The sequence below is a fragment of the Nelusetta ayraudi genome, unplaced genomic scaffold, assembly GCF_046127955.1.
Source record: "Nelusetta ayraudi isolate G7.1 ecotype Tasmania unplaced genomic scaffold, CSIRO-AGI_Nayr_v1 ptg000127l, whole genome shotgun sequence".
Classification (NCBI taxonomy): Eukaryota; Metazoa; Chordata; class Actinopteri; order Tetraodontiformes; family Monacanthidae; genus Nelusetta; species Nelusetta ayraudi.
Genome location: NW_027466177.1, coordinates 725134 through 750619, shown reverse-complemented (window position 1 = coordinate 750619; position 25486 = coordinate 725134). Strand labels below are relative to the sequence as shown.

Sequence of the window (25486 nt, the reverse complement as noted above, 5' to 3'; positions counted from 1 at the left end):
CTCCCTCCATCTCTCTCTCCCCTCTCCTCCGCGGCGCTCCGGATTGAGGTCTGAGTGCCCGGCCATCTGCCTGTGTGGAAGCAGCGCTGAGCGGAGCACCCTGGAAATGATCAGCGGTTCCGTGTCCCAGATACTGGGAGATTATCAATGCACCCAATGAGATCACAAACCAGATGGAGTGTGACGGGAGTTTTGAGTTAAATGAGTTGTGTGTGTGCGTGTGCGTGCGTGCGTGCGTGTGCGTACATTTTTCTCTTTATTTTTTCCTTGTTCCTTTTTTTTTCTTCCTTTTTCTCATTTGTGTTTTGCGTGTGCGGTGGCATTTGCACCCGAGTGCGTTGGCGAGAAAGGAAAGAAAAAAAAAAAAAAAAAGTCTCTTGTTTTAGAGGACACGCATATGGAGGCCTGGCTGTGATACATAGCCGTGGATGGATGGCACAGGGCTCAGCGCTCCCAACTGCTCATTATGACTGATCTCTACCCAGCAACCACTCTCCCTTTTTCTTTTTTTCTCCACGTTTTATCCACTTTCATTCGCTCTGTCTTGCTCTCATTATGTCTCTCTCTTGCAGCATGGCGTCCTCTGTTGGCTCTCTCTCTCTCTTTCTCTTGTGGCGTTCATTTTTTCGGGGAGGGATACGGTGACGACGCCACGTCGTAAATGACCCCCTCTCCTCTCCTCTCTCTCTCTCTCTCTCTCTCTCTCTGCGCAGTGAACGGCGTCCCGTGGTCCAGCGAGGGTCCCCGGAGGAACAGCCACACGTTCAACTGCCGAATGCTGGTCAACCCCCACAGCGAGAACCAGGACGAGGCGCACGAGCACGAGCCGCAGCCGCAGAAATACGAGACCATGCAGTGCTTCGCCGTGTCCGAGCCCAAGTCCATCAAGGAGGAGGGAGACGGTACGCGCAAAGGGAAAAAATAAAAGTCAATTGAAGCAGTCAGCCAATCGCCTGTCCCCTTCAAAGTCCCTGCTTTTTTTTTTTCCTCTTGTTTTTTTTTTTTTTTTTTTAGCAACGTACAGGTGTCCCAAAAAAATGTGACACCATACTAAGTCTAGCTTGATTTAATTGAACAGTTCAGGTGTTGAACACCATAAGTTTATTATGGGGCCGATTTCATAAGTGTTCAGTATGTGCACCGCCAGTTGAAGATAAAAAAAATAAATAAAGATAAAATCTTGATCTGTTTCTATACATTCTCTGAAAAATTTGAGCTTATTTCAACAATAATTGCCAAAATTATTGGCCTGCGAAATGATATGAAAGATTTTTGGGACACCCTGTATTTATCCCCCTTTTTTAATGAGTTCCAAAACAATGCTTGGCTTCAGCTCCCCCTGCTAAAACTGCACTTGAGGACACCCAGGGGAGTGGGGGTTTCATTTAAAGGAGACAAAACAGAAAAAAAAAAAAAATGAAAGAAAGTGAATTTTGCATCATGCGGTAGGGGACCTTTAAAATGTGAGCCAATAATAAATAAAATTGCTGGAACTGTTTTGTTTAAACATTCCATATGCCTGCCATGCGACTAAGCCAAATTTGATCTTGTTATTTTGCGTTGTTATAATGATATTAACTACCCGTGTAAAAAAAAGAAAGGGAAAAAAAAAAGTTCAATTAATTGCAACTAATTTGAATTGTTTAATTCTTAATCGACAATTAATCGATAGTTGATTAATTGTTAACATTCCTATATTGTGGATTTTGATTGGGAGCGATTTGATTGAATCTGACCTCATGGTTGCCATCTATCCAAAAGTGAAACACGAGACCTGGCCACAGTGGAGGCCGGCGCTGGTGCCACCTCTCTTCTAGCCGTACGGCGGATAAAAAAAAAGAGGAAGTAGAAGGCATGCATGAGCAGAATGTCGCCGTTTTGAAATCCGCCGAGATCGGGGGCCAACATAAGCGGCGGCGGCAAACATCCCTCTTCCCTGGGAATCGCCTCTAATTGCACGTTTGCCTTCTGCAGCGTTCGGTTACCGAGAAGGTCGCCGGGCTTTTGTAGTGGCTAGCGTAGCTCCGGGCATCGCCACCGATACGCACTTGTCTTTGAATTCAATACATTTCCTTTAACCGTCGGAATTCGGCTTGTCGCGGGCCCTAATGAGCACGCCGCGTTTTCCCCTCGACGGAGCCGCCGCTCCGTGATTTAATTAAAGCGCTAAGTGGGAATGCAGTGGTTCGCTCCAAGTCTCCTGTCAACCTGTCTTCCCTCCCACCCACCCCGCCCCCCGCCTTTTTCCTGGCATCCGCCGCGCACCAGCCACTTGCCAAACGTGCTTTGGCAAAAAAAGGACCAAGTAGGACCGAGGCCAGAGGTGTGTGTGTGTGTGTGTGTGTGTGTGTGTGTGTGTGTGTGTGTGTGTGTGTGTGTGTGTGTGTGTGTGTGTGTGTGTGTGTGTGTGTGTGTGTGTGTGTGTGTGTGTGTGTGTGTGTGTGTGTGAAAGCAGGGAGGACAGGAACAGTGGCAGGTCTTTTGTTGTTTTTTTTTGTCCGGCGATGGAACGTTAACTGAGCAAAGATGAAAGACGCCGGCGAATTTCGAGGGATTCGCAGATCTGAGGGCCGGACCACCCAAGAGGCTCTGTTTATGAGATATATATTTATAAAAAAAAAAAGAGGCTTCCCCTCGTGTGTGTGTGTGTCCATTTAACCCCTGGCGTGTATGTTTCTTTTGCCAGGAACATGTGGCTCTCAGGAAGCGACTGGCCTAGAAAAAAGTTTTTTTTCAAACATGGACTTTCATTGGGGGGGGTGCCGCGTGTGTGTCTGTGTGTGTGTCTGTTGAACCGTCGCGATGTCTCAACAGCGATGGGCGCCGCGCCAGGGGAATATGGGAGCGTGGGTGACGGCAGCCATGAATGCACGCGCACACGGGCGATCTTTCACAGACCCACACACTCCTTACGCAAACACACCCCCCCGCCCCACCCCCACTCACCCCCCCCTTCAAAGGTCACACTTTATCATTCCCGTCCCTTTTTAAAAAGCGGCGGCGCCCCGATCCCCGCGCTCATTAATAACTGTATTAATTATGCTTCCTGGGAATAACATGCATTCCATTTCTTTCCCTCCCTCTTGTCTCCATCGTTCACGCCACCACCGCCCACCCCTCCCCTGTCACCGTCCTCTTTGTTACATCCCCCGCTCTTTTTTCTCCTCTCCTCGCTCTCTGACTCCCGCAGACCTTCAGTCGTGCCTGATCTGCGTGGCCCGCAGGGTGCCCATGAAGGAGAGGCCCATGCTCCCCGCGCACGAGAGCTTCACCACGCGCCAGGACCTCCAAGGTACGACCCGTGAAAACCAAAAAAAAAAAAGAAAAAAGAAAAACGCTGTCAGTCCGAACCCAAAGCACTTCTCTGCCGTGACTATTTCCGGAAAGTAGCCGCAGTGACCTACAAGCATTTTGTGTGAAGAGCATTCCTAATTGGCCCTCGGGGATAAATAAAGTTTTTCTGGTTCCGGATTTATCCCAGGGAAGCCTTAATATTGGGCAACGGGTTCGAAGTGGGTTAATAAGGTTGCAAATATTTTTCCATCCAGGACTTCCTGGGAAAAGTGCAGGACTCCCTCCGGCAATTTGCACTGCAAAGCGCCAATATTGTTATTTCAAGTGAACATGCAGGTTTCAGCCAAATGATGTCCTACAGTATATCCATCCATCCGTCCGCTCTCTGCCGCCGCCGCCGCCTGTCCCGCGCTCAGGGTCGGAGGAGCCGCGGGTGTTTTATGCGTCGCTCCCCCAAAATGAAACGGGGTTGCGCTCGGTGGTGTTTTACAGCCGCGGCGGTAATACGGTGACCTTGTTCCTCAGTGCAGTCACGCTGTCAGTGTCTCATACTGGCCCACGATTTACGGTTTACCATCCAGATGCCTGCACGGCTGCACACACACACACACACACTCCAGAAATACATTTGTGATCAAACATTAAGCAGCTCCTCGGCATGCCGAGGAGGCGCCCACAGAATGCGGCGACCGGTCAGTTATCAAAACTCTTTATTTTTTAACTTTCAGATTCAAATATAACCAAGATATAATCAAGACAAAAAAAGTTCAAAGCTCAATTTTCAAATAAACCTCAAATAAAAAATTATTTTGTCAGAACAGACAGATCAGTAGTCCAGTCCAGTTCTCCTCCTTCTGTCCTTGCACGGGGTCAACGACCTCTCCTTGGGTTCGCAGCGCTGTTTGTGGGAGTGTGACGCCTTGTTATGTCACGTGTGAATCATGCGCAAAATTCTTTAATTACCGCGGGACACCGTCAGTGTCGCGTCCCCGGCTGTCTGGCGGAGCTGCGGCGTTCCAATGTGAATATGAAGCCAGCCGGCCTCAATTATCTTGTTGGGTTTTTTTTTTGTTTTTTTCCGTCGGATGCCAAAATCATCACAGACATTTAAATCCTGTCAATTAGAGTTGTGTTTCTTACTCAAATGCCTCGTTGTAATATCTGTCAGATTGTATTATAACTAGCATGCAAAAAAAATGATGTGGCTGAGTTCTGGATGTGGTTTTGATGAAATTATCAACATGAAAAGACTGAGCGTTTTTAAGAGTTTCTGCTCGTCTCCCCGATTCAACCGAAAAGCAATTTATCAGCTCCTCTCGTCTTTCACTTTCCAAATCGGATTTTTGATTTGTGAACATATTTGCCGAGCGTAGAGTAAAATAGAATCTTTATTGTCATTGTCAAGGTTGACAATGAAATAAAGTGCCAAGCAACCATCGTACTAAACAGACGCCATCAATAAGTAATAAAACAGTAATAAAAGCAACAATAAAAAACAATCACCCGTGCGCACACACAAACATGCACTCCATCACCCCTTAGCGTATTGCACATTTCCATTATTGCGCACACGGTTACTGTAATTGTGTTGCAGAAAGAGAACACTGTGCACGGTCACATTTCAATATTGCACAGGTGAATTGTTCAAGCCTGCACACAGATTGTGACTGTGAATTTCTTTAAAAAAAAAAAAAAAAATTGTAACGCAGGCAAGATCACCTCGCTGGACACCAGCCTCCTGCGGGCCTCCATGAAGCCCGGCTGGGAGGACCTGGTGCGGCGCTGCATCCAGAGGTTCCACCTGCAGAATGACGGCGAGATGTCTTTTGCCAAGAGGCACCAGCAAGAAGGTACCGCCGCTCGCGCCTCTCAGCCTCAGCCCTCGGCAACCTTCCCCCTTTTCTGCAAATTCTAAACCCAATTCCAAATCGTCCCTCCCCCCACAACCAGTGCTCCGCCACGGTCAGGCCTTCAGCCCCATCTACCGCTTCTCCCTGTCCGACGGGACCATCGTGTCGGCCCACACCAAGAGCAAGCTGGTGCGCTCGCCCGCCACCAACGAGCCTCAGCTCTACATGTCCCTGCACATTCTCCAGAGGTATGTCTCGCCGCTCCGGTGCATCAACAGAGGAGTGGGGGGGGGAGACGGATCGGCAGCCTCGGGCTCCATTACGTGTTTTAGCCTGTTTGCCCCCCCCCTGTCCACGAGCTCGCCGACGACGGGTTCCTATCGTGTTGTCTTTTTGCATCAAAAAGCGAACGAAAGTGCGTTTTCGTTCCTTTTTCTGGTGAGCTGTACCTGTTTTTTCACCTTGCTACGCCGCTCTGTCACGAGGAGGTAAAAGGTGTAAAGGTCTTTACACACCGACGCAAATAAACGACCTGAAAATGCAAATTTTCCACTGGCAAATTTTTCCTGTACACACCTAGCGTGAAGCAAATATGCTTATAAAATTATAAAAAGAGGGAGAGAACAAATTACCAAAAGCCCATTGATCTGGAACGGCGGCTAGCTACAGGTAGTAATAAAAGGCTATTAAGCCCTTTGTGATTTGTTCTCTCCCTCTGCAACCGTGGAGCCAGTTGCCGAGCAGTCCTACAAATTGTCCGACGGACTTCCTGAAGCACTGGCGAAATTTCACTGTGTAAAAAACTCCTGGTCGGAGGTCCAGCCGTTCTTCTCGTCTTTTCGCCGCCGCAAAATTTGACACGAGCGAAAAACTGGCAGCCTCCTTTTCACTCTGTGGAAATTCACTGCCGTTGTGGAAGGTTGCATTGACTTTGTTTTTTTGGTTTGGTTTTTTTTTTTAAATAAAAAGCTATTTTTTTTTGCCTCGCAAATTCTGTCCCGGTGTGTAAGGACCTTAATGCTTCATTAGTTTCTGCTTCCAAAGGAAATAAAAAATAATTTGGTTTCACGCAGCTGCCACCAATGGTTTTCAAAGAGGCTTTAGCCAGCGGTGAGCAGCAAGCGAAACACTTTTTTTTTTTTCATTACCGTCAAATTAACGCCTCCGTGTCCCCTGTGCTTCCTCCGCCCCAGAGAGCAGACGGTGTGCACGATGGGCCAGGACATGGGTCCCGGCAGCCAGGCCACGGGGATGGCTCCCAAACCCATGAACCCCTCCACGCCCTCCATGACTCCCCCGACCCCGGGCAGCCTGCCCGGCTCGGGTCCTCAGGGCCAAGACACTACCTTCAGCAGCAACAGCACGCCTTTCTCCCCTCCGGGCCCGGCCGGACCCCGAGACCCGGTGGCCATGGGGGGGCATATGCAGGGCTACCGACTGGGCTGCTCCCCGGCGCACAACCACACCGGGGGGATGCAGCCGCCGCAGCAGGGCCCCAACTGGAGGATGAACAGCCCATCTCGCGCCAGCCCCAGCCCGGCCGGCGTGCCCCATCCGCCCCAGCAGAACTCTATGCTGTCGCCCCGGCACCGGGGCAGCCCGGGTGGGGCGGGTAGCCCCCGGGTGACGGGCGGCCTGCACTCGCCGTCCCCGGTCGGGATGTGCGGCGGCGGGGGTCCCGGCAGCGCGGGCAGCGCCAACAGCACCGGCAGCCACGGCAACAGCTACACCAGCAGCTCGCTGTCGGCCCTGCAGGCCCTCAGCGAGTGCCACGGCGTCGGGCCGGGTCACGGACCCCCTCACTCGCACACGCTGGGGTCGCCGGATCGGAAGATGGGCTCCCCCGCCGGAGTCGGCCAGGGCTCGGCGGTCAACGCCCATCTGATGTTGAAACACGGCGGCGGAGGAGACTCGTTGGGGCCGCACTCGGAGGCGGGCCCGGGTCCGGCGGAGGGCGGCGGCCTGGTGGAACCCAAAGAGGAGAGGGAGGGGCCGGCCGAGGGCCTCGACGCTCACAGCCGGCTGCACGACAAGGGCCACACCAAGCTGCTGCAGCTGCTCACCACCAAGCCGGAGCCCATCGAGACGCCGCTGTCTCCCGGCGACGGCGGCAAGGACCAGGCGGGGATCCGAGGGGGCCACGCGGCCGTCGCGGCAGCCGCTGCTGCCGCCGCCGCCGCCGCAGGGAACACGCACGCCACGTCCCTCAAAGAGAAACACAAGATCCTCCACCAGCTGCTCCAGAACACCACGTCGCCCGGCGACCTGGCCAAGCTCACCGCCGAGGCCACGGGCAAGGAGACGGGCCAGGAGCAGGGGCCCGGGGGTCCGGTGCCCCCCGGGGCCGAGGTCACGCCCAAGCAGGAGCCGCTGAGTCCCAAGAAGAAGGACAACGCCCTGCTGCGCTACCTGCTGGACAAGGACGACACGATGCACAAGGACAAGGTGCCTAAGCTGGAGCCAGGGGAGGTGAAGGTGGAGCCGGGCAAGCACCACCTGGTGAAGACGGAGAAGCAGGACGCCGGCTACGAGCGGGCGGAGCAGGTGAGTCGGCGCCACGAACCCCCGTCCCTCTCCCCGCTGTTGCGTCGGCGTCACGGCCGCACGGTGGCGACGACGCCTCGGTGAGATGTTCAGTGAGGCGTTCCTGCGAGAAACACCACTGAAATTGTTGATCTTTGAACGGTGCAGGGGGGGGGGGAGGAAAGTCCCGAATGTGCATCAGTTGCAGTCTGCCAGTGTCTGCATGTCGTTTCCTCGTCGACATTTCGTCCGCTCATCACACGTAAAGCCGGCTGGATTATTGCCGTTTAAGCTTTAAGCTTTGTCGCTCCCTCAATACTTGCAGCGTCCCGCTGTTTTTGGCCCGCTTGCTTGGATCCGTTCAAGCAAGAGGAGCTTGTAGCCACTGCAGTTCGATGAAAGTTTTACCAAACCAGACTTGTTCTCCACTGAGGTCGCATCATTTGGTTAAAAAAAACAACAATTCAGTCGATGGCGTGGCTGCATCCCCGGCTCCCCTCACACAGCGTCGTCTCCCTCCCGCGTTGGTTAGTCCGCCACCAAATGAGAACTAGAGCAGCCTTGAACAAGTTTAGAGAACATTTTTCCCTTTTTTTTCCTTTCTTTTTTTTCTCTCCGCAACAGATAAAAGTTTCTCGGCCCGTGCTGTTCCACTTGCCTCTCTCTGAGCATTTAATCTGGGTTAGGCAGCAGATGTTGCCTTCTTTAAAGTCCCATGTCCTCAAAGAATGCTGAACTCACGAGCGCTCCAGCCGTGCAGAGGTCAGACAGTTCAGCTGCGCAGACATGAATTACTGTACATGCTTTTTTTTATTTACCTGTTGAATAGAATATATTTATTAATGTATATATATGTGTATATATATATATATATATATGTATATATATATATATATATATATATATATATATATATATAGATATATATATAGATATATGCATATGTTTATATACGTGTGTGTGTGTGTGTGTATGTATTTATACACATACATTTTTTCATTTGGCTGCCTTGATGTGAGCTGCAACCAGCAAAGAGACACGTGGTGCCAACTTCAAAACAGCTGTGACATTTGGAAGGAGCCCCCGTGGCTCTGCTGCTATTTCATCCTGCTAGAGTTTGACCAGATCTCTCAGGTTTGGCACAACGCTCAGGTGGATGGGTGGGGATGGGGGGCGAGGGGGCGGTCGGGCCTCGCCAGTGTTGAAAGAGAGCAGGCAGGGGAAGAGGGAAGAGTAACAGGAAGTGGAGGTTTTGAAGAAGAGCTGCGCCGCTGACGAAACTCTTGTGTTTTCTGCATTTCAACGGGGCCCAGAGCCTGATCTGATTCTATCAACAACAACAAAAACCACACACACACACACACACACAACTGGTGACTGGAAGAGTTGCGCGTGTGCTGCACTTAATACAGTGGAGCAAAATGGAAAACGCAGTTACACTAGCTGCACGTGCACTCTAGTGCCGTCTTTCTTTCTCTCCAGCACGGCCCTCTATCATCACACCGGCACATTTTAATGGTTTCTCGGAAAAAAGGCAAAACAAAGAGATTTATTTTCGGAAAATGCACGTTCATCCTTTGGTTTTAAGAAAACCAAAAAAATTGGGTTCGCTCGCTCCCTCTCTCTCTCTCTCTCTCTCTCTCTCTCTCTCTCTCTCTCTCTCTCTCTCTCTCTCTCTCTCTCGAGCGGAATCGCGAAGAGAGAACGGCGCCGCCGGACAGATAATGGGAGCCCGGCCGGCGCTGAAACTGAACAAAGGCGGCGAGATGAGAGAGGTGTAGATACCCCCAGGAGAGCTCGGCCTCGAAAGGCAGGAGTGAAAATGATGAGCCATATGCTCCTGCATGTCCTCTCTCGCTGCCATGGAGATGGAGGGAGGAAGGGAGGGAGGGAGGGAGGGAGCGGCAGCGTTCGTCGACACGGCGGCGTACCGAAGAGGAGGAGGTGGAGGATGAGGAGGAGGAGGGGGGGTTCAGATATGTGTGTCTTGATAATGTTAAGTTTATTGTCTCCTAAGTGGGCCCTCCTGCCCGGAGTGGCGGGGGAGGAATGGGGGAGGAAGCATAGGAGGGGGAGGGGGGGTTGCACAATGTCGAAATGTGAATTTTATAGCTCAGCGGTGATTAAAGCAACAATGATGCCCTGCGGCTTGTTTTTTTTTTTTTCTTCTTCTTCTTCTTCTTCGTCGCCGCAACGGCGTTTTCCGACCCCTAAAGCCCCATAGCGCTTGTCGAGTGGGAGCCTGGGCTTCATTAGATCTGTGTGTGTGTGTGTGTGTGTGTGTGTGTGTGTGTGTGTGTGTGTGTGTGTGTGTGTGTGTGTGGGGTCCCTTCCCAGTCATTTTCCTGCTTGTCAGTGAGCAAAGGCTGACTGTACTAGTTTAAAAAGTCCACTCATCCCTCTTCCTCCTCCTCCTCCTGTTCACTGCGAACCTCACCCACCGATTTTCTCTTCCGTCCATCCCCCCCCCTCCCCTGCCTCCCTCCTTGCGATTGTTTGAGGGCTGAATTATTGATGGCGGCAGCAGAGCTAAATGAGAAATCAGAGCGCTGCTCGGCTCGGCTCGTGGCGGAGCTGCCTGGTCGCCGCTGACGCAGATCAGCGCGGCTGCGGTCGTCGCCAAGCAGTGTTCAAAAGAAACCTGCCGCAGAATCTTCCTTTATCGTAACAGGTTTTGTTGTTTTTTTTTAAACCCCAGAGGAAATGGCTCATACGACGCTCGCTTGCGCTTTTAGACGAGTAACCGTCGTCACTCTTCAGGTGTCGGCGTGTGTGTCAGGTGACGCAGCATCGAGTGGCCTCGTCTTTCTAAATACTGCAGAGAAATATCTTTTTAAATTCCAGCATTGTCTGACGACTCTGTCTCGGGTTGAGAAAGTTAGAAGCTGTCACATTTCATGACATTTTGGGGTTAAAATAAAGATTTGCTGGCGCATGACACAATGTACCTTCAGCACATGAATGGATTTTGTTCTCCAGTGTGAACCCTCCAGATGTTGCTCCTCTCCTGGACTCGGTCACCCCCCACCTTTATAAAAAAACAAATAAAAAAATAAAAAATAGGTGAAAAGCGCCACCATCGGCCGCTCTTCTTTGGAAGAAAGCTGTGGCGGCTGCGTGACAGCGGGCCGAGATGACTTCCGTTTGTTTTGCATGAAAGCGACAGTTCTGCTTTGCCCTCCCTGCGTCTCACTTCCTTTTCCAGCGAAAATGACGCGGCCCGAGGTCGCAGAGACCCGGCCGACCCGCCGCCTTGCCAGATCCCCTTTCCGTGCCCTCGTTCTTTTATGTCATCAATTGATTTTTCTCTGGACGTTTCTGCCAAAAGATCTCTCAAGAGCCGACGCGCCCCGTGGCCTCGGCTCGTCTTCAGCGCCTGAACTGCTGCAAATGAAACCAGGCGGCTCGTCGGGACGCGGATTGCCGTCGCCACGTCCCGGCCCGTGCGTTTAAAGGGCGACGGTGCGTTGATGGAAAGAGGAGCCATTAATGCTGAGAGCAGGCGGAGGAGACGAGAGAATAGGAAGTGGGAGGAGAGAAGCAAAGTGGAGGAGGAGGAGGAGGAGGAGGAGGAACAGGGCAAAGCCAGAGCGTACAGGAGCATTACATCATTCCTGACCTCATTAGGGCTTTTCTCTCGCCCACAACTCCCCCTCCTCACCCTTCCCCGCTCTGCTTGCTCTCTCTCTCTCTCTCCCCCCCTTCCCCCCGCCCCACATCCTGTGTGTCGTTAGTCTGCCCCTTTCCGACGCGATCGGAGCGACTCACGTTCGAGAGCTCCTGTAGGTTGGGTGGAGAGGAAGGGGAGGAGAAAAGAAAAGCTGAGGTCCTCCGCTCAGCTGGAGGACGGCGCCGCTAATGGGCATTTTTGGGAAGCCGCGCCAGTCGCCAGTAATCTGCGTTTCGCAGCCAGTCGCTGTCGGGGCACACACGCCGTTACCGCCCGCCGCTCCCGCTACGCCCTCCTCCTCCTCCTCCTCCTCCTCCTGCTGCTCTTCCTCTTCCTCTGGAGGTGGCGGCTGCAGCGCGATTTCCTCTCTCCACCGCGGTGTCACAATCACCCGTTCCAACTTGGGCTGCGGCCGCTGCGCCCAAACCTCAAGCTCAGACGGTCATCACTTTGCAGCATTAATTGAGGTTTTTTTTTGGTTGTTGCTGTTGTTGTTTATTGCAAGTTTGGGGGGGGAAAAGAGCCCAAAAAAATCCCTGAAAGAGACTCGAATGGTTCAAATGAAGCAGCCAGCTGCATATTGATCTGCACTTTGGGATTTTTATTTATTTTTTTGCTAGCTTAACGCAGCTGTTTCAATGGGGAGTGAACGGAGTGGTATTGGGACACAAGGCAGTATTAAACTTTGGCATCATACAACCTTCCCGGAGCACGCCTCGTTCCTCAGCAGACTGCAGCTCCTTCAGCTGACGACAGGAAACAATGTAACAAAGAAATATGTTCTATGAATTGTACATTTAAAAAGACGGAGACAGGGGGGGGGGGTCATGAGTGCGACGACGCCGTTGGGCAAGTGAGGAGTGGCGCAACGCCTGGGAAGTTGAGTCAAAGTGAAGTGTGGCCTAGTTTTTCGAAAGAAAGTGGCCCCGTTTCCTTCCGAGGTTACTACTCCATTCCAAACCGCTATTCCCAAAGATAACGACGCGGCGTGTCGGATTTGCTCCGGGAGCATCTCCCGCCGCATGTGTTTACGCACCTGCATCTGAATTGACATTCTAATTGCCCTCTAACGCGACCTCCTCTCTTCGCTTCCAGTCGTCGGAGCTGGACGACATCCTCAACGACCTGCAGAACGCTCAGCCGCAGCTCTTCTGCGAGCTGCGGCCCGTCTCGCTGCCCAGTCCCATGGACAAACAGAACATCATCAATGACATACTGCAGATGTCCGAGACCAATCCCGCCTTGGCACAGCAGCAGCAGCAGCAGCAGCATCAACAGCAACAGCAGCAGCAGCAGCAGCAGCAGCAGCAGCAGCACAGAGGCATCGTCGCTGGCATGGGCCCAACGAGTAAGTCTTGGGGATGAAGGCACCGAGGTTCCTCAGCTGTTTCATCAGGCATCATCATGGGGAGGGGGCTGTAAAGTGGATTCCATCTTTTTATTAGGATTTTATTTTTTCTCAAAGTGATAGAATTTTCAATTATACTCATACTTGGAGTATGAGTAATAACACATAGAACAGGGTCTTTCAAGAATGTAGCTTCTCTTTTGGAATTCAGAAATGATAATCATTTCTCGATACAGCACGTGGCTGCAAGGCATTCAAAAACCAGTCACGTCCGAAACATCAAAGTCCGTAATAAAGTCAATAAAGGGCCCCCAAATTTTTTTGAATTCTTGTTGCCTTGACTTATGTATATATGTAATTCTTTCCAAAGGTAAGCTAGACAACATCTGTTTTAACCATTGGGAGACGACAGGTCCATTCATATATATATATTTTTTTTTTTTTTCAATTTAAAGAAATACATCCTTTTGCCATCGATGACCTGAAATCAATAAAAGTACTTTTTGCTTTACCCAAAAGGTTTTTATTTGACTGCATGCACACAAACGGTGTATTAACGTACCTTTAAGGCCACATTTCATACATATGTCTATTCCTATTGTACTTATCTTTAATTTCACCAGGATTCCATCTTAATCCAAAAATTTTTTATTCTAATGCAATTTAGGTGCCTTTGCATCACGTGGTTGGGGTATAGCCAGTATAGCCAGTTGCCAGGCGTTCTTGAAAACTGAAGGACAAATCGAGGCCTTTATTTCAGTGGTTGATGCATCACAACTTATTTCCCCAGCTATCTCCTAAGTTTAACGTTCACGTTCCAAACCACCAGCAGAATTATCATAAACGGGGGGGGTGATTGAAACCTGGCTAATTTTGTTTTGTTTGTTTTTTTTTGCCTTCAGACTTTGGAGGCGTCCGACCAGGCCAGCCAGGCAGGGGTCTCCCCGTGAGGAGCGTGTCGCTGGACATGAACGTGTCCCCGCAGCAGCCATCGTTACAGTACCCAATCAGAGCCACCAGCCCGTATGCCTTGATGCAGCAACAGCAGCAGCAGCAGCAGCAAGGCATGGTGGGAAATCACAACATGATGGCCAACCAGGCCGGCATGGTCAACACAGGTGGGTTTGGACAGTCGTACCCTTTTGTCCTACTGGAAAAATAGGTTATAAGTAATAATAAAGTCTTTTTTTGGAACATGATAGGTTAAAACAAAAAAAGAAATAGAAGTTTGTTAAAATAATTTAGAAAAGTGCATCCACAAGGACAGAAAGTGGCACATGTTGTCCGTTCCTCGAGGAGCAGCTCTGTACGTGTGATATTTGTCACAAAAACGCTTGACTCACTGCAACTTCAGGAAGTATTTAGTCATCCTGGTGACACGACGCAGCCATCCAGCGCCTCCCCAGCATTTCACGGCTTTGCCCTTTGACCTCTTTAGGAATGATGGCGTCAGGTGGCCCACGGCCAGGCATGCAGCCTCAGCCGCAGCCGCAGCAGCAGCAGGAGGGCTGGGTGGGTTCAGCCTCCGCCCCTCCACTGGGAGCCTCCGGCCCGGCGCAGCAGGCTGCCATTCAGAACAGGATCGGCCCTGGTGGCGCCCCCATGAGACCCAGCAGTCAGCCTCGGCCCATGCTTCAGTCCCCCATGATGGCCAATGGTGAGAGTTAAAGCAAAAGAATAAATCGCAACGTAAAAAAAAAAAAAAAAAATCTACATTGCTGCCTTTTAGGGAGGATGTTATGAGAGAAAGGCCAGAGAGGGAGGTTAAATAATGAGGGATTCTATGTTGTAATATCAGCCAAATTGCTCATTAAACCTGCAGCAAAGGACAGGCACAGATTGAAAAACCTCACTTCAACTTACTGTACACTCATGTATTCAGTCTGAATTCTGGTAAAGACTGCCACCCTGTGGTTCATCCGTAGTACTGCAGTTGGGAGCGTTATTCCCCCCCCCCCCCCCCCTTCTCCTCAAGAGAAAAAAACTTGAGATACATTTTTTTCCAGGTTTCCAATTCAAGAATAAAGTCAAAATTACGAGAATAATCTATATTTTGCATGTCAACATGAAATAAGTCAAAGTGTCGAGAATAAAGTTTAAAGGCACGTAAGTTGAAAGGCAAGTCTAGTGGAGCGCTTCCGTTTTCGCCAGTTTCTTGACTACTATGGGTGAACCTGAGGGATACAGCTGTTTTCGGCAGTTTACATTTTACAGTAGGTAACTGGGTTAATTCACCATCCATAGCATTAATCCTGAAATTTCCACTTTATTCGCAATTTATTTGCGTCGACTTTTTTCACGATATTTTGACTTTTATCACAAAATTTCAACTTAAAATTTAAAATTAAAACTTAAATAAAAATCTCCTTCCTATAATATGAATAATGTTCTTTTTCATTTTTCATTGTTCCATGTAGCCCAGCCTGATATGGACATGGGTATGGCAGGTCACCACTTCTCCCAACAACAGGCTCCGCCCAACCAGACGGCCCCCTGGCCAGACAGCATGATGCCCATCGACCAGGCGTTTGTCAACCAGAGCAGGTGAGCAACTGCTGCCAACTGTGAATCGCTTTAAGTCATCGCCTCTTTGCTATTTGCTATTTCTGCTGCCTTTTCGACAACAGCATTGCACGGTTTAGCTCACTGTTCTAACGTCAAACTGTCCCTTTGCCCGCCTGTCTCCCCGCTCTGCTCAGGCCCGTGCACCCGGCGCCCCAGGACGACCTGCTGTGCAGCACGGGGATCAACCCCGGCGACGGCAGCGGCGTGGACGAGGGCGCCCTCATGTCCCAGCTGTACTCGGCCCTCAAAGATTTCGACGGCCTGGAGGAGATCGACCGCGCTCTCGGAATTCCTGCTCTGGTTGAACAGGTGAGGCGATAAACGTCGGAAAAAACGAATCCCCGGTCCGCACTTCGGTGCTCCGACGGGCTCGTTTTCTCACATTTTCGATCGTGTGTTGTCGTCAGAGCCAAACGGTGGAGCTTGACCATTTCCCCCAGGACCCTTCCATGATGATGGACCAAAAGCCCCCCATGTACACCCAGCAGTTTGGTCCCCCGGCGTCCCACATGGCCCAGAGGGGCTACCCGCCTGCCGCTATGCAAGAGCAAGGCTTCCACCCCATGGCCGGCCAGATGGGCCCACGTCCGGGGTACCCCATGATAAGGATGCCGGCTCGGCCCGGGCTCAGACAGCCCGGAGTGCCCCCCAACCAGCCCAACACACTACGCATGCAGCTCCAGCACCGTCTTCAGTCCCAGCAGGTGCGGCCCGTCGCTTGCATGGTTGCTGCACGCAAGCAGTTGCTGCACAGGCTGATAAAAAAGTTGTGCAACTTGTCCTGGCTGCCCTTCTTGTTTGTGCACACAAGCAAAAAGGGCTTGAATTGTACACTACCAGTGAAAGGTTTTAATGTCTTTTCTTTCATTCTCATGACTATTGACATTGCAGTTTCTCACTGAAGGCCTCAAAACTACTTATGAACACACATGGAATTATGCAGAAAACAGTAAAATGTTTTATATTTAAATTCTTCAAAATAGCTGCCTTTCATAGAAAGCCTATTCAGAATTATTCAACATTTTTCTTTGCTGCATAATTACATATATCTTGCTCATGTATTTGATGTCTTCAGTATCTATCTGCAGTGTAGAAAGTTGTAAAGATTTAAAAAAAAAAAAAAAAAAAAAAAAAAAATTTGCATGAGAAGGTGTGTCCAAACCTTTGACTGGTAAGGTGCCATTTTTAGTGGATTCTTACAAATGCTTCTTGGTTTCACTGCCAATCCCTCTGTTTTCCGTTCCTGCTACGTTATTGCCGCTCAAAATTCTAAAAACTAATCCCGAAACCGTCGGCATAATGAAACGTTTTCGAAGGCGCAATCGATCTCTTAAAACGGCTGCAACCTGAACAAAATATCTAGGCGTCCGCGTTGACCCGTTGTCTCGCTCGCCCCCTCCAGAACCGCCAACCCATGATGACTCAGATGAGCAGCGTGTCGAACGTCAACCTACCTCTCAGGGCCAGCGCTCCGAACCAGGTAAGCCGCCGCAGCCGTGGTGTAATTGGAAAGAAAGAAAAACCTAATTACTCCTGATTACGGCTTTTCTCAATTATTTTATTTTATTTTTTTTCACACGGTCCATTCTCTCCTCTTCCTCCCACCAGGGGACCATCAACGCTCAGATGCTGGCGCAGCGGCAGCGCGAGCTGCTGAGCAATCACCTGAGGCAGAGGCAGCAGCAGCAGGTCCAGGCGCAGCAGCAGCAGCAGGTCCAGGCACAGCAGCAGCAGCAGCAGCGGAGCATGGCCATGAGGGCGCAGCAGGGCCTCAGCCTGCCCCCCAACATGAATAACCCCCGCGTGCCACAGGCCAACCCCCAGCAGTTCCCCTACCCGCCCAGCTACGGTACCAGTACAGGCTTGGCCTCGCCACCTCCCCCGACCAGCCCCTTCTCCTCCCCTCTCTCCCCCAGCCTGCCCTCTCTGCCCCCCAATCCTCAGCTCCACCTGCATGGCACCTCCTCTTCCTCCTCCTCCTCCTCCACCTCCTCCTCAACCCCTCAGATGATGATGGGAAACACAAACATGATGGGCGGACAGTACGGGGCCGTACTCAGCCCCCAAATGCAGCACAGTGCCTTTCAGTTTCCCAACTCAGGTACTGCTCCTTCCCCCGTGCGCACGCACACACACACACACACACACACACACACACACACACACACCCTCCCGCTGACCACACACTTCACCGCTGCCACCGCCCACCCACCCACCTGACATCCTGTGCCCTTGTGTTGGTGTGACGGCATCACATGCTCTTTTTTTTTTTCCTTCCTCGATCGTTTCGTATCTCGAACGATCAAAGGCGCCGCTGGCTGCGTTTTCATCGGCCCTAGAATTGCGCAATACCTAAATATCGCAATAAGAAGCCGGCAATGGAAACGCCTAAACTTGTGGCTGAAAGGTTTTGACGCTCTCATGAGGTACTGTAGATTCTGCTCTGCTACAAGGAAGCGACAGAATCTGGAATGGCGCCTCGCTCCACCAGAGGGCGCCATGGGTCCGCGTTGAGCAGCGAGCCAGGCTGCTTTCTGTCAGTCTGACTGTGTGCAATCAGTCTGGGAATCATTTCAAATGGCAACTTAAAAAAAAATTAATAATAATACATGTTTAATTTATGCTGTTAGCTTTTTTTTCCTTCATGTGCTTCATGTCTTCTCTCCGTGCATGGAGGACGCAGCAGTTCCCCCGTCATCCTTACTAATCATCGCGCATGCTTCTCTTCCCCCCTCTCCCCTCCAACCTCAACCTTTGCCCGCGGCATGACGTGTCACTGTGCACAACGCTCAACATTCCGCGCATTCGGCTCATCGGGTCGGGAATTTTTTTTGTCAACCTCGGCGACCTTTTCGCTCCAACTGAAACCCCGTCTCCGTCCCGCTCAGGTATGAACCAACCGGCGGACGGAGGCTTCGGAGGTCCCGGGACGCCCCAGAGCCCCCTGCTGTCTCCTCGCATGGCCCACGCCCAGTCTCCCATGATGCAACAGGGCCAAGGGGGAGCGGCCTTCCAGGGTTCCCCTGAAATGAACGGCTGGCCCCAGGGCGGCATGGGAGGCAACAGGTAGCCACGACGACGACGATGATGATGATGATGATGACGATGATGATGATCATTCATTTTTCACCACTGATGGATCTCTCCCTCTCTCGCAGCATGTTCTCGCAGCAGCAGGCGTCCCCGCAGTTCAGCCAGCAGAGCGGCGGCAACATGTACAACGGCAACGGCATGAATCTCAACAGCGTCTCCATGGCCCCCAACCTGGCAACCAGCAGCATGGGCCAGATGGCCGGGCAGATGAGCGTCACGTCCATGGCCTCGGGGCCGTCGCCCGGCCTTCCCGCCATGGGCCAGGAGCAGGTGAGCACGGACGTGGTAGCCGGTGGTCAAGATTCCCCCCGCCCCCCAAAAAAATTTAAATGGCAAAAGGTTTTCCTTATTAGCGTTGAAGAGATACGTTTGCCCTCAATCCCGCCCACTTTCAGGGAGGAGATGTTTAACATTGAGTTGAATTTTTTATTTCTTCGAGCCTAAAAAAAAAAAACACACCCACACTAAATCAGTCATACAAAAAAACATAAATGAAATAAGAAAAAAAAATACAAGCCGAATACTTAAAGAAAACAAGTATCCTTGAAATTAATTATGCACGAAAAGGAAGAAGTACAAAATTATTTACCCCTATTTACTTCACTTCACCTGAATTTCATTGCAGTCTTTGTCAAAAATGTCTTATAACAAGATATTATATGTAGCTATGAAACTTTTATCAACAATTATTGATTATTACTACAATTATAAACATTACTACAATTATATTACAGCGCTATTACCGTATTATTACCGCGTTTTACATATTATACCTCGGCACTGCGAGTGTTACGCAAGTGCACTATATTAATTCATCGTTAATCGATCGATAAGGTCAGTCGACTAACCATTAATGGATTAATCGATCATTTGCGTGCCTGTAAGAGAGCCTTTCCCATTTTTCACAGTAATCAAGGGAGCAGGGAAAAACTAACAGGCCGAGCGCTGGAGTGCGCGTGCTCGCCCCCCGTCTTCAGACCCCTAAGTGTGCGGCCTGAAAACGAGTCCTGCTGGTGAATAATTCACTCGGTCGGTTTGCTGGACTCCTCCGGCCGCAGCCTTCGACGCTCCACTTGAACTTAAGACGGCGGCGGTGTAATTACCCGCGGGCGCTTCCGAGTCTCGAGACGCCGCTGCGTTGGTGGCACAGGCCAGGCGAGACGGCCGCGTTTGATTCCGCGTGGAGGGGGGGAATCCAGTCGACTGGTCAAGGGGTTGCGTCACACCGGCCTGGTTAATCTCATCCTTCCAACCCCCAGACTTTGTTGCCGTGATGCTTTTAAGCCCCAATAAAGGCCCATGAATATTTAACCCGGGCGCTGCCGCTTTGATTGGCTGCACTTCAGACCCTCGCTGCGCGCCGTTAAATCTGTCACTTGATTTATCCCCCCCTTCCTGGATTGGAGGATTATATTGGCACTCAGATTATTTCAATTATTTACCCTTTGAGCCATTAGCGCCGCCTTTTGCACTCCACTGGCTTGGTTTTTTACTGCTCTTTTTTTTTTTTCCCCCACCACCTGCCGTTGTTTTGCCTAAAAACAAAGGCGGCTTCAGGGCGAACTTGGAGGGAGACGCCTTGTAAGACCTTTTGTGATGTCACAAGGGGTCAGTGGCTGCGTTTCCGTTACCCCTAGCTGGTAATGGAAACGCCTAAACTTCGGAAAAGCTCAAATATCACGAAAAGTGACTCGTGATCTCGTAAAAAAAAAAAAAAAAAAAAAAAAAAAGAATTACGTTTTATGCGCTTCACACCGTTCAATGGAAACCCCTGCAAAATCGCAATTGTGCTTTGTCGAGGTTTTAGAAATATTGCTTTTATTTTGCAAAAAACTGCAGTGGAAACGCAGCGAGTGACTTTTTCCTATGTGAACGGTTTAGTTTGTACTTTTTGTTTTACCTGCCTTGTTCTCTGCATGCTACACATACCGAAGGATTGACGATAAAGCTACCTTGAACAGTGAGATGAGGCACTGATGTCTCTCTCTCTCTCTCTCTCTCTCTCTCCCTCCCTCTCTCTCTCTCTCTGCAGAAGTTCTGTTGACACCCAACAGAGAGCTGTTGTCCTGAACCTCAGTGATCAGCTGGTGCGAGGAGCTCGTCCGGCCCCCCCCCTGCCCCCCACCACTCCCCCTTTCCTGGCCCTTTAAGAAATCGTACATTGAATTGCCTCCCCCTACAGACAGACAGACCCTCGTACCAGGCGGGTCGCGACCCCCACCCCCCACCCCCACCCCCGGTTCTGCCTCGTCCTGCCCGGGTTTCGCCCCACTTTTCTGTCCCACGTGGGTCTGAATGGACCGTGAAGCGGGTCGGGGAGGGTATGGAGGAGGGGGGGGGGGGGGCGGCACGGCGGGTGCGGTACTGGTGGACCTCTGTGGTCCACCTCCGCCTCCCGGAGGAGAGCCTTGCAATGAGCCCCGCCCACCTGCCCACCCGCCTGCCTGCCTGCCTGTCCAGCTGCATTCACCGTAGTGTGACTTACTGTAGGCCTGCCGCCGCGGGGCGCTGACCTGAAGGGGGCGACAGCGGGTTCGGGATCCCTCGTTCTCGTTCTCTCCGATGAATGTATTCCTCTCACTGGACGGCGGCCATTGGAGCGATCTCATCTCAAAAAGACAGAAGAAGAAGATGAAGAAGAAGAAGAAGAAGAAGAAGAAGAAGGGCGGCCCCGACACTCTGATCTCTCTGTCTGTTCCTCTCCTGTGTTCCTTGGCTGCGGCCGTCGCCATTTCCACTTCAGTTCCGCGACAGCAGCAAAACACCTCAAATCAGACTTTTTTAAAAACGGATGGAGCTCCGACACTTAGCCGGTTTTGCCTTTTTTGCTGTTCTTTACCGTCGGTGGGGTCTGGACACTTGACTGATCCAGGCGGCCTACTGTCGTTTTTTTTTTTTTTGTTTTTTTTCTTTAAGTGTTTCGTTTCTTTTGTTTCTTTTCTTTCAATGATGTGACAATTAAGATGTAGAATGAAGATATGGTTTAAAAGAAAAAAAAAACCTGATCTTGGAAAAACACTGCAGACTGGTTTGAGTGGGATGGTGATTTGTGTGATTAGACTGATTAATTAGTCCAGAGGTTTATATAGTGTATTAAATTAAGTTTTATTTTTGTGTATAGATTCCTTTTAACTATTGTAGAAGACTCTTTATCCTGGTAGCAGACGAGAAAAGAATATTTCTAAAAGTGTGAAAGAGGCACTTTTTATATAATTTTAACTGTAACGGCTGTACTCTTTCTGAGAAGATTCCTCTATTAACCTGATTAATGGATGATGCTTTTGGTCCTCTTAGTTTCAGAAGATGTCAAAATCATATGTGGTTTTAAAAAAGAAAGAAAGAAACCAATTACAGAGATTGTACATAACGGTAAGTACAACTTTTTTTTCCTATTTATTTTATTCCTTTTCAAGAGTTCGGACCCCTCCCCCGCCTCCCCCGTCTTTTTTTTTTTCCTGGAGGTGGGGGGGGTTGCAGGTGGTGCAGGTGGGGGCGGGGGGTACACTCTTCATGTTCTGATGTTCCGGTACGATACCGACTGGGTTTTGGGGGGTGGGGGGGTTGTAAAGAGGTGTGCTGTGTATACAGTGTACAGATTATCGCTTGCTTCTCTGCCTTTAGCCTAGAATACCACAAACAAAAGAGGAACAAACACAAAGAAAACACACACACACACACACGCACGCACGCAGACTCACACGCAGACACACACGACTTCGACACAGCCATACGATGACTCGGAAGAAGAAAAAAAAATAACAGAAGTGTGCTTTCTATGTTGTCTGGAGTGACAAACTTGCTTCATACAAGCTGCTAGGTGCAAACTGTTTCTGGTGTGATGTAAACAAGCAATAACGATTACTTGAGAATCTCCTGGGGTTTTACTTTTCCTTACCTTTGTGTGTGTGTGCGTGCGTGTGTGTGTGTGTGCGTGTGCGTGCGCTTGCGTGTTTTACTTTATTTTATTTCTTTTTGTAATTTTTGTACAGTTTCCTGAATAAATAAGAACAGATGTTTCGCTCCGTGTTGGGATGCAGTATTAAAAAAATACTTTTTTTTTTCTTTTTTTGTTTCGTTCAGGGTTTTTTTTTTTTTTTTTTTTCTACAGAGAAAAGTCGAAAACAGCCACTCGCAGCGTTCCTGTCTCTTTTTAGATTATGCAGCGCTGGCTGAAGCCTGGAGAGGGAAAATACTTTGTTATCCCCGCCCCCTTCCTCCCTCTGACACGCCCTCTCTGCCTCCAAGCCACGCCTCTACCGCAGAGGTCAGAGCTGGGATCTGAACGGGTCGACCCGCTCTGGTCTCACACACTTAGCCATATTTTATGACCTCAGGCGATCAGTTGGACTTTAGCAGCGACATGCTCCTCCCTGCGCGCCCGTCGGGTGCAAGAGGGGAGGGGTCGAGATCCTTAAAAAAAGGGGGTCATCCGCTCTAACCTCAAAAAAAAAAAAAAAATCCTAAAAAAAAAAACAGCAAATGTAGAAAATGGATTTTTTATATATATATATATATATATATATACATATATATATATATATTAGCTGTTTTAACCCAGGGCAGACTTTGAACAAGCCAAATAAGTTTAAAAAATAAAAAAAAATCACTTAAATCACACATTTTTAATTGGATTCTTCAATTCTGACAGTTCATTTTATTTTTGCGACTGCTCGCCAGCCCCTTGTTTTGCATGAAGAAATGAGAAACGTTGCGACGATGATGTCACCCAGCAGGGTCCGATGCAAATGTCAAGACTGGACGGAGGAGAGAAGAAAGTCACTCTGAATGTATTGTCATTTCAAGGCCTATGGATGTGGCTGATTGTGCTCAACATGGTGACACGGGTGTCCGGGGGTGGGGGGGTTGACCTTTTTGTTGTTGTTTTCTTTCAATGAGCTCTCTCTTAGCTTTGAAGTCACCTGTTTTTACTTTAAAAAAAAAAAAAAAGAAAGAAAAATAGACACGTTTTAGTTTGACATGAAATTTGAAGTTGTAGCAGGTCAACGTTTGGGGGTCGCAGGGGTTCCACGTCGAGGAGGCGGGTGGGCGGGTGGGTGCGTTCTCACCGTCGGGGCCTACAGGTGATCACGCTCCTCTGTTGTCGTTTCTCTCTCGGTTGGACACGTGCTGTTTTGATTGTATCACACAGTGGTGCAGAACAAGCCTCTTTTTTTTTGTTCTTTTTTCAGGGCCCGTTTTACAGAATGATTCACAGCCCTTTGAAAAAAAAAAATCTTTTTCCAAAGATTGTCAAGATTTTGAAAAAAAAAAAAAAAAAAAGATTTAAAAGCCATGTGGTAGCAGTGCATTTTTAGCATTTATAATGAGGACAGGTGCAAAAAAAAAAGAAAAGGAAAAAACAATCATTTTTTTTGCCCTTACAGATATCCAGGCTTTGGACCCGCTAGAGGTGATTTTACTTTTCTCTTTAACTTATGGTTTTGATGAACTCTAAATGCCCTTTTTTTTGTATCGTCTGGCAATTTCTTAGAGCTAAAAATGCAACCTTTGAAATGCTAAAAACCCGAGCATAATGCCTTAGATTTCGTCCGTTCTCGTTCTTGTACATTACACCGCTGTCTGTAAAAATTTGTACCGTGTTTTGGAAAAAAAAAAAGGACACAAAAGAAATCTCTGAACGGGTGCAGGGTTGAACTGTCCCCCGACTTGGGTGTTATCACGGCTCTCTGTTCTGTTCTGTGTTGGGTTGGAATCTCTTGTTCTCTCATCCCTCACCTCACTCTGTCTGAATGGTCAATGATGACTGGTAGGGATACTGAAGCAATATGTAATATACTATGTGGACTCCTGTTTTGTTTTGTTTTTTTCTGGAGAAAGCTTACTGTCGTGTTCTCCCGAGATTGATTTTCTGTTGTTGTTTGTTTTTTTTTTCTGCATTGTTAACAGAAGTCAGGCTCTCTACCACCCGCATCCACCTTTGTATCCCTGAAAGTGTGAGTGCGTGTATGTGTGTGTGTGCGCGTGCGTATGTGTGTGTGTGTGTGTGGGCGTTTTATGCAAAAGTTAGCTATACAAGAGAAGTTAAAAACCACAGTTATGCAAGTTGTGAACTAATACGGCTTCGCTGATGCTATTTGCCTTGTAAATAAAGATTTCTGTTATTGCAGTACTTCCTGGAGTGGCTTCATTTCACCTGACAGAAGAGCTAAGGTGGGTGTCTGCAGCTTGGGCCTGCTGTGGGACAATAATTATTTTCCCAACAAAATGCTCAACACATTTGGGTTGTTTTTTTTCCCCTCCACTTTATTTCAAGTCCTCATCAAGCCACTTTATTTGGTGTTTTCTTTAAAAAATAAAAATAAAGGTCAAGTACAATCTTGAGATGTCAGATTTGCTTACAAAAATGTTCACTTATTTAGAAATGCAGTGTCCCATTAAAAAATTGACATCATTTCGCAGGCCAATCATTTTGGCAATTCTTGTTGAAATGACCTCAAATTTTCCCAAAGAATCTATGGAAACGGATCAAGATGTTCAGTCACCCAGTTGGCAGTGCACATATTGAACACTTGTGAAATTGATCCCGTCATAAACATATGATGTTCAACACCTAAACTGTTCAATTTCCTTGAGCTTGACTTAGTAGTTTTCAAGATAATTGCTTTTAAAATGTCAGTTTTTTGTTTTTTTTGGGACACCCCTATTTCATGCAAAACAGCAACATTATTTGATCAACTGCCCTTCATTTGCTGACCATAAGATCACGTGACGCCTGTTGTTGTTTTGTCTTCGTGTTTGTGTGTAATTTTTTTTTTTTTTTTAAAGAACAACACCCCCACCCCTCCCCCCCGGACTAAATTAAAATACTGACAGAGACTGAGAGGTTGATGGACCTTTCACGCGTTAAACGCCTCTTCGCACCTCTTTATCTCTCCGTCTTAACGCACCGCATCCAAGTCACAACAACACATGTCTATAGTCCACGGGGGGTCCCCTGCGATCCGGTGGGCTCCCGGCTGGGGGTCTTCGCATGGTAATGTTTTGGAAACTCTTCACCGTCCCGTCCCCCCCCCCCCCCCCCCCCCTCCAATCTGCCTCATTGTGCGCGACGGTGAAAGCAGGGCAGGCTCGCGAAAGGGGAACTTACAAGGGCGGGCCGCCGCCCCTGCCTTCTGCAGAAAG

General features: G+C 49.4%; 1 protein-coding gene across 13 annotated transcripts in view; it reads left to right on the top strand.

The window, feature by feature from the left end:
- ncoa2 (nuclear receptor coactivator 2) overlaps positions 1–24470 on the top strand; it is a 53944-nt gene extending 29474 nt beyond the window's left edge. For 11 of the 13 annotated variants that reach the window (XM_076050491.1, XM_076050496.1, XM_076050500.1 and 8 more), the window contains 16 exons: positions 714–902; positions 3191–3292; positions 5004–5144; positions 5245–5392; positions 6338–7688; positions 12433–12685; positions 13588–13803; positions 14124–14342; positions 15103–15229; positions 15385–15559; positions 15658–15954; positions 16653–16730; positions 16859–17351; positions 18139–18316; positions 18409–18613; positions 20376–24470. In XM_076050491.1, the coding sequence (XP_075906606.1) occupies positions 714–902; positions 3191–3292; positions 5004–5144; positions 5245–5392; positions 6338–7688; positions 12433–12685; positions 13588–13803; positions 14124–14342; positions 15103–15229; positions 15385–15559; positions 15658–15954; positions 16653–16730; positions 16859–17351; positions 18139–18316; positions 18409–18613; positions 20376–20387 (4184 nt within the window). In that variant the 3' untranslated portion in view covers positions 20388–24470. The remainder of the gene's footprint in view (positions 1–713; positions 903–3190; positions 3293–5003; positions 5145–5244; positions 5393–6337; positions 7689–12432; positions 12686–13587; positions 13804–14123; positions 14343–15102; positions 15230–15384; positions 15560–15657; positions 15955–16652; positions 16731–16858; positions 17352–18138; positions 18317–18408; positions 18614–20375) is intronic. The other 2 variants (XR_012929394.1, XM_076050501.1) reach the window with 2 other exon arrangements.
- The last annotated feature ends 1016 nt before the right edge of the window (positions 24471–25486 follow it).